At 29.6% G+C, this 12,391-nt stretch overlaps 1 protein-coding gene across 1 annotated transcript in view; it reads left to right on the top strand.

The window, feature by feature from the left end:
* The first annotated feature begins 3,576 nt into the window (after window positions 1-3,576).
* Window positions 3,577-12,391, top strand: part of LOC136979986 (mitochondrial 10-formyltetrahydrofolate dehydrogenase) — a 28,563-nt gene continuing 19,748 nt past the window's right edge. The window contains exons 1-5 of the mRNA XM_067276010.1: window positions 3,577-3,703; window positions 5,466-5,607; window positions 7,196-7,430; window positions 9,445-9,610; window positions 10,268-10,372. Of these exons, the coding sequence (XP_067132111.1) occupies window positions 3,659-3,703; window positions 5,466-5,607; window positions 7,196-7,430; window positions 9,445-9,610; window positions 10,268-10,372 (693 nt within the window). The 5' untranslated portion in view covers window positions 3,577-3,658. The remainder of the gene's footprint in view (window positions 3,704-5,465; window positions 5,608-7,195; window positions 7,431-9,444; window positions 9,611-10,267; window positions 10,373-12,391) is intronic.

Below are 12,391 nucleotides of genomic sequence, written 5' to 3'. Positions count from 1 at the left end.
AAGAACTAGGAACGACGCTGACTTATGCAACTTTATAATAAAAGTTTGGCCAAAAGACCAGTTAAAAACGGTAATGATTTCAATTATAGATAAAATATTTTAAAGAAACGCTTTTTATTTACACAAATGCACCGAAAAGCACGAAGCTTTCATGTTTAGAAGTATTCTTAGTTACACTTTCGATTTTTATGGGTTTTCCACGAGCGCCTCGCGCCTTATTTTTGGTCGCATAATACAAGAGCACTGTGAAAGCTGAAGAAAATTTATTTTTTAGTGCATTTATGTGAATAAAAAGTGTTAAAGAAACGCTTTTTTCAATATTTTTTATTTCTACTCTAGTTTTATACATGTAACACCTGAATTATGGAAATTCTTGTTTTAGCATTTAATTAAAAAGTGGGTAGAAAACTGAGATAAAAGGTTTTATAACAAACAAGGGACGACGTTTGCCCTACGCGATGACCTTCTGTTATCAGATTTTTACAAACGCCCTCTTAAAAAATGTATTGTCATCGGAAATACATTTGCATGAAAAGTTTTAATTTGATGGGAAATTCGGATGGGGTGAAAATTGAGTTACTTCGTCTATCCACCCGTTCTCTGTCCAGATAAAATTAACATAAAGAGTGTAAAAATAAAGATACAGAAAAACTAGTTTGATATCCCATGCTGCCGAGATATTGCTACGACTACCAGCCAGAAAGCTAGCGCATTAGAAGAACAATATGGGTTTTAAAAAGGGCGAGATACGAGATGCGATTGGAGTTGTAAGAACAATAGCGAGAAAGTTACATAAAATTTGGAAAAAGCATTTTGACAGAATTAGCTTTGATGTTGAACTATTGCTGGCTTTTTACGGTAAATCTTTTCCTTTAAATACTCCGAAGAAAAAAATCAGAAGTAATCAAACCAGGCGAACAGAGGTCAATCGATACCACCAAATTTTGACATTAGGCATCCGGAAAATGTATTGCGCATAATTTGCATCTTAGCAAGAGCTGCGTGTGATATGGCACCGTCTTGTTGAAACCACATAGCCTATGCTGTAGACCTTGTTGATTAATTTCGGGCAAAAAATACGCTGGTGTCATATAGTTCATTCCGTCGAAAACTATAGCGTTTGCGACTATACAAATGTGCCAATTGAAGACACTAATACATCAGCAAATTAGATGTACAGGTACACTTTTGAGCACTTATGACGTCAGGTATGTACTACACTTTACTGGATACCGAAAACAGAGGAAAATATTCGGCATATCGGAATTTTCCTTAGCGGTGCGGATGCTTTTGGAATTGTTTTCGTAGTTACCGTCGCTATCGCTCGCCGTATAAATTTTGTAAATCAATAACACGTCAACAAAGCGAGAATATAAACGGCTTATTACATAAAAATCGCAGTCAATTCGTACATAGTTTCATTTATTTAAATTGAACACCTACTTACGTATATATAAAATATTTAGCTGAAATCGTCACAAAACATAACTAGATTACAATAGAATTGTGTAAATTATAAACATCGAACGTAGCTAAAATATATAAATATTTTCTAAATATTAACAAATTGTCATTATGCTTACAGTATGTATGATGATTTGGTATTAAATAACAATGATTCAAATCTTTATAACAATAAATACAAATAATTTGTGCAATGTTTAAAGATAAAAATAGAATATTATAAATAACATATTTATTTATATATAAAATAACAGATTATAATATAGACTTTGCATCCACATTTATATATATCGGGAGTAAAAACTCTTAATTAGGCTAAGTGAAAAATTTATGGAGGATAAATTGTTCTGAAGAGGAGGTCGAATAGAGTGAGGACATTTGTCTTAAAAGTTGAAAGACACATTCTTTTTGGATATCGTACGGTAATCCTATCCATATCGATGGTTTCTGCCGGGCCCCATTATGGGGCCCGGCAGAACCATCGATCGGATGACGAGGGAAGGACTACCCATCAAAAAGTTCTAGTGTTTTTCTCTCGCCCGAATTCGATCCCGGGTCCCCAGAGCGGTGGGTTGACATTTTAACTGCCTCGGCCACCCGACTAACCATTATGGGATCAAAATTTACCACGACAGCCTAATAAGTAAGTTTATATTAAAATTTAAAAAAAAAATTATCATAAAACAATGTTTTAAAATATATAACTCTATACACATGTATACTGTACATTATTTTTAAAATGTTTTGAATTTTACTTTTTTTTTGTCATTTTAAGATCATTAAACTTCTATACAAATGTGATTTTTTTCAGTTCTCTTGCTGCAATATAGTTGTAATCAATAAATAACAATATAAAGTGTAAAGATTGGATTGGATTGATGAGATAAGACAACCAGCGGCGCCCGTAGAGTATAAAAACGGGAGACACAAGCTATAAAAAAGAGCGTCGTACATATACTGTACATTATGCGGGAAAATACCTATATAGGCCTATATGTACACAGATATTCCTCGATTAACGTAATTAATTAATATCCTAATTAAATATTCTATGGAAAACTGACCCTTATTAGGTTAGACACGTGAAGAAAACCTAGAAAATTCCGCTCGAGCAGCTCGTTGACCAGGACCAACTACCAGTGTCCGGTGATTTTATCCATTCGGCCACCGGCGGGCTTTAAAAATATAAATTCGTGAAAAAACTGGGATTTTGAACGAATTAATTTTTGTTTTAATATGGCCTATGGTTTATGTGATGAATTTACAGTGGAGTAGCGAGGGGGTGCAAGGGGTGTATGATGCACCGGGCGCCACTCGTAGAGGGGCGCCCAAATGGTCTCCAAGACAAACTATGTGTGTTTCTGAAGGGTTTGTACGAGTTACATTTCATATGGGATTTGATATACCGAGAGAATCTGCCTTTTGAAATTATAAACAAGTTCCATAACACCGAAAAGCCTTTATACACACAAGACTATTACTGATATGTAATTATATTGCAGATTTTTCAGTCTTATAGAACTTTATGAATTCGCATTATAACATAGGCACACGCACTGGAAGTTAGATCAGACTCTAATATATAAGATCGATGTATTTGAATTTCAGAATAGTAAAACTTGTATATATTTATTTTTATAAAAGATAATTCAAAGATATTAAATGATAAACGTTGTGATTAACAACTATTTAAACACTTTCCGCCATTCTTAGAACAAAGTTTAGTGAACTGATAAGTTTAAACAGGGTAGAATATTGAGAAATGCTGCGGGGAAAATTGGATGATTAATTTAAAATGTTATACAGTATAAATCGTTATAAATATACCACTTTTTACCCGATTTAATAAATAAATAAGACATCCTCGTAGAAGGACGATGTCTTATTACGTTAGGTTATATAATCTTTTTTATTTTTTTTTTGTGGTGACGATTTAGTACACATTTTAATTCGAAGTACAGTAGGCAAAATAAATTATGGGATTCTTATTTGTCTAACCATTACTTCAAACAAGAAATAATCTTCGTATAGCAAATTGCAACGTGGAAATTGTACCGTTATGTGTTCAACAGTAAAATTTCACCGGTGTGACAAGTTTTCCTTCTCGATCCAGTTTTTTCCCTAAGGACTGTTTGCTTCAGACTGCCAAAGACCTCTACGACCTGATTACAAGAATATAGAAACTTCAGAACATATGTTGCCTTTTAAAAATTTCATAAGAACATTTCACACCTCTAAGGTAAATATATTTTACTCCAATCCGTGACTAATTATCGTTGTTATATTCTATCATTAAGCAAAAATTTACAATGAATTAACGTTTTAAAACACACAATATCATCACGCACGTGTTAAACTCAACAAAACCTATTAGAATCACACGTGATTATCACGATTTATGAATATTATGAAATGTTAGTGCCGTGTTGTATTGATAAATAGAATTTACAGATAATTGTTACTTATAAAAGTCAATAGTTTTGTTCCAATTGTCGGAACACACCGCTATAAAGTCTTCTTCCTTTATTTGTAGGAGGTATTTCATTCTTTAGCCTAATTAATTTAATTTTTAAAGATATGTATGCAAATAACTTTATTGGGTTTTATTTACGAAATTTAAAATTAAACGCATTCCGCACAAATTACTTAAGAAAATCGCTTCGCGAAACTCCATCTTTCTTATTAAACTTTGCCCGTGTGCAGTATGGAGGATGGAAAAGAATGTCAGCTTAATTTGTTAATTAAATTCGCTTTAACTTATTAACGAGCTTATTCTGTTATAAAATTACAAAATGTTAAATTTTAATTAAACTGGAAAGGCATTTAGAAAAAATATATATATTTTTAATACTTTATGTTCCGAAAACACTCGTAATCGAGAGGAGGAAGCTGGAGACTTTTTCTCCGGGATCTGAGAAAACTTAAGTAGTTCCTGTCTGTGTTATTTTCGTTTAAAAAAAATAAAATATTTTAAAATTATTTTTTATTAATAAACAAACATTCTACGTATTTCATTTATTCAAAAAAAGGGGGACAAAACGGGCCCGCTAAATGGTCAAGGGCCCACTCCTGCTCGTAATTCAATTAAGTAGTTACGGATACCGACCCAAAAATAGGTCATTGCCACTTATTCAACGAGGTGTTGTTGGAGTGCGACGAATTAATTTGTTTTAAAATTGGGGATGTTTTATAGCATTTTTACAATAGTTAAATGTTTATTATGTTAATAATTCGATAAAATGAGGATAATTAATTTTAAAAATTAATGTAAAACACGTGGTTAAACAAAACACCACGTGTTAAATTGTAATTGGCATATACAGGTTATATTTATCTTAAACAATATACCTGTATATAGAATATTATTCCTCAAAAAAAGTTTACATTGTTTGTTGCCTCTAAGATATTATCCCTAAAATTAAGTTATTATTTAACAAATATAAATTAATTAGAAAAAACTATTGATAATGTGACTAAAAAAAAAGAAAAATTATTTAAGAATTGTTCAAATTACAACTATTTATTACTTGCTTTTTCAATTATCCACATGTAATATATATTTAAAAATTTATTATTGCATTTTTAATTTATGTTTGTATGCTTTTCTAAGGGCGGAAGTGTTTAGCCATACTTGATTTTGTTTGTGCTCCCTTGAGAATTGTTTGTTCTTGATTATATAAAGGGAGATAAAGTGTTTATACCAGTATCCATTATATTTTAAACAATTAAAAATATATTGCTATGAATAAAATGTATATTAAAGTATAATTTCTTACTCTTATTAATTCCAGTGAAAATAATTAATTATAAACATGGTTTATTATCTAGAAAACAAAATAAATGTACAACAAAAAATATTTAGGTCAGTGACTTTACTGATAAAATATTGTACTTACAGGAGATTATTTTTAAGATAATAAAAGCATATAAATATAAGCCAGTATTATCAGTATTTATTTTTAACCTTTCGATGTATTAAATATATATATAATTGATTATAGGTATTCTTTTATGACATGAAAATTGCCATAATTGGACAGAGTACCTTTGCTAGTGGTGTTTATAAACTTTTAAAACAAGATGGACATAAAGTAGTTGGAGTATTCACTGTTCCCGACCAAGGAAATCGTGAAGATCCTTTAGGTATATTTTTCTATAGTAACTTAATGTTAGCTCTAATATTTGTGACAGATGATGATTTGTGTTAATCGATAAAATTTATATTCAAATATAAAGTATATATAACTTAAAACAATTTATTTATGAATTTAAAATTTCATTATTATTATTATTATTATTATTATATTGTGAAATAGTAGGGAATATCTTACACTGGGTAGCGGTGATGGGTCTAGAAGAACCCGCCGGGTTAACTCAAATATTAAATAATTAATAATGACTTTTATTAATGTGTACACAATTATATTATGGATAGTGTGATAAACCATACTTGCCGTCATAAATGTTTTTAAAACAATATTCTGAAGTTTGAACAATTCTTTTGTGTCAATGGGAAGCCCTCTGTGGATTTGCCCTGCTCAGTAGTAAACATGATTTAATTTGCTATATATTTCTTAATTTAACGATTGACGTGTAGAGTTTTGTTATTAAAATTTTTACCTTTATTAGCTATAGTTTAATATAAAATATAGAATGTACAAATAATAAAATATTTAAATTTAGAAAATTTTTTTTATATTTTTAAAAAATGAGTCTAATTGAACATCCTAACTGTTAAAAATTTAAAACATTATTAAATTTCTAAAAGTAAACTAATTCAATTGCAAACTTGAACCCTGTCTAGAAAATCATTACTTCTTAAGATAGAAAAATTATTTTAGAACAAGGTCATTTATTTACTAGTAGACATTCACAAACTATAATTAACAATGTCGTTGATATGTAATTAAAATACAGGGTGTCCGAGAAAGATCTTTATCATTCTAAACATTAATAACAAAAATACTAACAGGTGAAATGAAATGCAGTTTGCTGCAAAAGAATGAAGAAATCTAAGAGTTTTTTCTGGTATCAATTACCAGTTGTGATAAGGAAAGAAAATGGCGACTGCACGAGAGGAAGCGCAGTGTGTATTGTGGTTAGCCGAAACAAAATCACCGATAACTGTGCAAAGAAATTTTCGCCAGATGTGTACCATAAAGACCCACCAAGTGTGCCTTCAATTTATGCATGGATGGAGAAGTTGAAAAAGACGGGAAATGTTGACAGGATACAATTAGCAATCCTCGCTGTAAAACCGCAAAAAACACTTGGAGGGAAATCGAGTACAGACTCGACATTGTTCGTGCTACTAACGGAGCTCGCGTACGGCTACGTTGAAGGTACCGTAAAAAAAACTCTTAGATTTCTTCATTCTTTTGCAGCAAACTGCATTTCATTTCACCTGTTAGTATTTTTGTTATTAATGTTTAGAATGATAAAGATCTTTCTCGGACACCCTGTATTTATAGATATTAAAATGTTCAAAACTATTTAAAAATACTGTGCATTTACATGCATTTGATATTTTATTTGTTATTAAATGAAATAAAATTAAAGAAAATTAGATTTATTAATACAATTCTATGCTAATCTCTAAAATCACACCTCGTCCTATACGCGAGATAGTCTTATATTCCAGTAAATATGGTATTTTATAAATATAATATAAAGATTATTAAATGTATAAAGATTAAATGTTTTTTTAAATAAAAATAATGTTTCTTTACAGCAACAATAGCAAAAGAAGATGGAGTTCCAGTTTTCAAAATTTCTCGATGGCGTCAAAAGGGGAAAATTATTTCGGAAGTTCTGGATAAATACAAATCTGTTGGGGCAGAACTCAATGTTTTACCATTTTGTACTCAGTTTATTCCCATGGAGGTGATAACACATCCCTCTAATCAATCCATCTGTTATCATCCATCACTTCTTCCAAAACATAGAGGAGTTTCATCTATAAATTGGTATTGATATTTCAAATCTTATGCATTTATATATATAAAAACCAGAGCCATAATAGAAAACTGTAGGCCCCTGTAAATTTTTTAAAGAGCTCACCTTTTATCTTCTACAGATCCATAAGCAAACCTGAAAATTAATATTCAGATTTGCTAATGGATAAACAAAGTATTCTTCAGAAACAATACATACCAAAAGTGATGTATAGCTAAATAAAATATGGTTAGCTATAGGAAAATACACATTATCTATGTGTAAAATAATTTTAGATTAAGATTTGCTACTGTAAGGTACAAAATAAAATACTATATTTTTTACAGATGTTTTTATGTTAAATCTCATATGCTTTCTTACCAACTTAAAAATTTCTTCTGTTTGTGGGCTCCAAAAATTTTATGGGCCCTCTGTATTGTTGGGTCTGTAGAGGCAATTATTTCATCCCCAATAAAATATATATACATTATAACATATTGTATGGATATATATTAGGTGTGTATATTACATTCTCTATAAATGTTTCAAAAAAATGTGAAATAGGACATGTGACTATATGGAATTGTGCTCGTATGTAGAGTGACAAGTTTTGTAAATATGTACTATAACTATAGACTAGTCATGAACAACCCATGCATGCAGCCCTTGATGCTTTGACAACATAATCCTATTTTCCTGTTTTCTGTCTTGTGCTGTTATGCAATCTTATAGTCATGACAAAGAACATTCAAACTAAACTTGACTAGTAAAAAGATGAGAATAAACTATATATTACTGGTTTGCATATCATTAGCATATATTGGTCCTGGCCAACTTATAGTGGGTGTGATTGACTTTCATGAGTTAAAAGTGCCAATGATCTACTTCACATCTTTTTCTTCTGTAGCTTCATAAAAACACATACAAAACACCTATACCAGCATACTTCAAATTAACATATTTTTACTAATGTTTTCTTCTGTTTATAACAAACATCTTCAGGTATATACAGTATAACACAGAACAAAACAGACAAATTAAAATCAAACAAGCTTGTTCAATTTTAATTTGTCCATTATAAACAGATGAAAACATTAGTAAAAGTGTGTTAATTTGGAGTATGCTGGTATAGGTTTTTGTATGCTTTTAATTAATATATCCCAGTATTGATAAGTTATTGACAAAAGCTTAATACTCCATCTTAATAAAATTATGCTTAAAAACATAGTTATACTTATTTATTGTACAGTAATTAACATTCCAGATACTTTTTTTGGTAAATACACTAAAACATAAACAATACCAGTTTGAACCAGTTTATTGATGCATAAAATATAATGCATCAATCAACTGGTTCAACATGACCAATTTGTTGGCCCTTGGCATATATTATTTTAGTACCTATTGTACTGGTAGTTATGGAATAAGTTGGTATTCAGTTCAGTTTAGCTGTTTATCATCTTGGTTACCATAAAAAATGTATGTTACTTGCAGGAAGCAAAGTTTCCACATATAGAAAAGGTTGCTCATCACAGCTATAGACTATAGTCTATAGCATATACATATGTAGTCTACCAAATACCATTATTCAATTAAAATAAAATATTATCACAATCATTGTTTGAACAATTTAAGTAAATTTTTGTAGTTGGGAAATGAAAAGAATAAAGTAATGTAGAAAACTTTTACTTATTCTGTAAAATACACATTATAATACATACTAGTAGTAAAAATCTAAGAACATTATAGAAATTGATGCAAAATTGAAGTTACATGTGCCTTTATACCAAGATGATAGCGCAACTGAAGTTATCATCTTGATATAAAGTAAATACTATTTTATTGTATATTGTTTTAAACAATGTATTGAAATTAATAGTTTGAATTTTGAAAATTTGCAAAATTAAGAGAAAAACACAGAAACGAATTCATGCTTATTTGTACGCAAATTGACACAAAACATAATTTAATATGGTTGATTTACAGTCTACATTTTATTTAAAATCAATGCATTAATAACATTATTTATCTAATTTTGTCTTTCAGGACTTTAATTGAAGGTGATACTAAAGCTGGTTTTACAATATTTTGGGCTGATGATGGTTTGGATACAGGTCCTATACTGTTGCAAAGAGAATGTGATGTGGATATTAATGATACTGTAGATACTCTTTACAACAAATTTTTATATCCAGAGGGAATCAAAGCAATGGTAAAAATCTTATATATATTTAGAACATTCTGAGACTTATTTAAGTATCTTATAATTTATGATGATGTCAGTGGCGTAGCAAGGGGGGTGCAAGGGGGTGTATCGTGCACCGGCGCCCCTCTACGAGTGGCACCCAAATGGTCTCCAAGACAAACTATATGTTTCTGCAGGGGGGGAGGGGTGCCAATAAAGTGTTGGGCGCCAGTTATGTTTGCTACGCCACTGGATGATGTTTTGACAAAAATAATAATTTTATATTTAAAGAAATTATAAAATAAGGATACTGAAATTTCATTTTATTTACTTAAATTTCTATCTAAAATATATATCTATAAGCAAATGTATATACCGTATTTTACGGACTATAAAACGCACTTTTTTCTTCGAAAAATTGCCTCCAAAATTCAGGTGCGTCTTATAGTTCGTAGCGTCTTATAGTCTGTAAAATACGGTATTTATCAAACTATAAACTTTACTCTTTATAACAGATTATATTGTATTTTAATTTTTACTTCTTATATCACTGTTTAATGTATAAATGAATAAAAATGTTTAATTTTTAAAATTTATTATAAAATGTAGTCTGTTAATTACAATAAATCCAGAAATAAAACTTATATTATTATAATTTTAAATAAGCAAATTTAATTTTGAAAGGCCGAAGCTGTAACTATGGTAGCTAATGGTACTGCACCAAAAATACTTCAGACAGAAGAAGGTGCAAGTTTTGAGCCTGCTTTAAATAAAAAGGAGCTTTGTCAGGTTAGAATCTTTTGTTTTTTTATTTTTTTACTAAATATATTTATTATTTATTACTATATTTCAAATTTTGTTTTCAGTTTTTAGTAATAATTGGATTTAAAAAATAGATTTATTTATTTATAAGAGTAAAAATCTTTTAAGTTTAGTACAGTTTTGGATGTGATAATAGCGAGGTTGAGGCCGAAGTTTTAAATGCAAAAACGTCTATGTCGGACGTTCGGTGCCGCTTTCCTGTAAACCTAGAAGTTTGACAATGGCGTTTGGAATGTCAAGCGTGATTCCACCGACTTTCCAAATGCCATTGTCAAACTTCTAGGCTTACAGGAAAGCGATGCCAAATGTCCAACGTACACGTTTTCGCATTGAAAACTTCGGCCTCAACCTCGCTATTATCTTTATTTCTAATTCTCATTTTTCAGTCTATACTTTCCCTCTGTTTTATAGATTATCTGATTACAAACACTTTCTTTAAAGTCAAAGTTTTCTAAAAAAAAAAAAAAGGGATATTGTAGTTTGTAATAACTGCATCTTTTTAAATTTTCATTTCTATTGGACCTACAATTCATATTTCATATCCTCTTTTGAAATACAATCATTACAATAATACACAAACACCTAATTACTTGCTGAGCTTGCTTATATTTTTATTTTCAAAGTAATTTGAAAATAAAAATATAAGCTTAATTTGAGCTTGCTTATATTTTTTATTTTCTAAGTAATCTGTATATGCTTGGTGCTCTTTTATAAAGAGCACCAAGCATATACAGATTACTTAGAAATGATAAGGACGCAATGAGAATGCAGGATAAGGCGGGGGTTTATAAGATTCCATTTGAGAACGAGCAATTAGCGGTAACAAAAGAATATATTGGAGTAACTAGACGTAATTTGGCAACATGTATAAAAGAACACAAATATGATGTAAAAAAAGGGCACAATAACACCATTTTGGCGATCATGGGACAAGAGGAAGGAGCGAACGTAAAATGGGATGAAGCGAGAATAGTAAAGGCAGTCCATTCCCCGACGATTGCATTAGGGATGGAGAAAGTAGAAATATATAAGAGTAAGGTGGAAAACAAATGTTTAAATGCAAAAGACGCAAATAATCTTCCAACAGCATGGAAATACGTAATAGAAAAAGAAATGGGATTTAAAAACCCGTAGAAAGGACATGGCAGCTTTAACTAGTTTAATCTACTTTTGATACAATATTTATTTATTTATTTATTTATTTTATGTTTGTTAATTAGTAATGTTTTTAATGTGTTTGTAGTTGGTTTAATTTGTTATTATTTAAACCGTTAAAATTTTTGAAAATTTCGAAACGTAATATCACGAGCATTCGAAGGCTATATATTCGAATGTGAAAATGGAATAAATTTTTCCTGAGGATGACCTATAATAACTAGGTTGAAAACGTTTGAAAATAAAAATATAAGCAAGCTCAGCAAGTAATTAGGTGTTTGTGTATTATTGTTGGTAAATCTGCTGAGGAAATAAGGATTGTACAATCATTACTTAATTTATTACCACATCTTAAGTTCAAATTTATATTAAAAATTGATTTTGAAATAGTTTATATATCTTTATTTAAATTCCTAGTCTTTAACATTTCAAATAATAATATATAATTTTTATTAATGTATAAATATCACCTATAAATAAGTTTTATTCTAGTAACAATTATTAATAAATAAATAATATAATAATAACATGTAATGTAAATATTCACACAATTCTCTGTATTACTTTGAAAATGGATATTTTTATTTGTATAAATAATATTGCTATATTATTTATTTACTGTTGTTAATACAGAAAGTTTATTTATATTTTGTAGTTACGCATTCATTTCTTTAAAAAAACTTTAATGTTAATTAAAACATTTTAAACACTCAGTGCCGTATCCAGGATTTTGAGAATATGGATGTTGCTCAAGTTAGATTCCAGGGTAGCAAGACACACCCATGTTGTTTTTTTTTTTTTTTTTTGGAAAATATTACTCAGTTACCTTAG

Source organism: Centruroides vittatus, unplaced genomic scaffold, assembly GCF_030686945.1.
Source record: "Centruroides vittatus isolate TY-2023 unplaced genomic scaffold, ASM3068694v2 contig_1159, whole genome shotgun sequence".
NCBI lineage: Eukaryota > Metazoa > Arthropoda > Arachnida > Scorpiones > Buthidae > Centruroides > Centruroides vittatus.
Note: the sequence above shows the minus strand (reverse complement) of the source record. Positions and strands in the feature narration are given on the sequence as shown.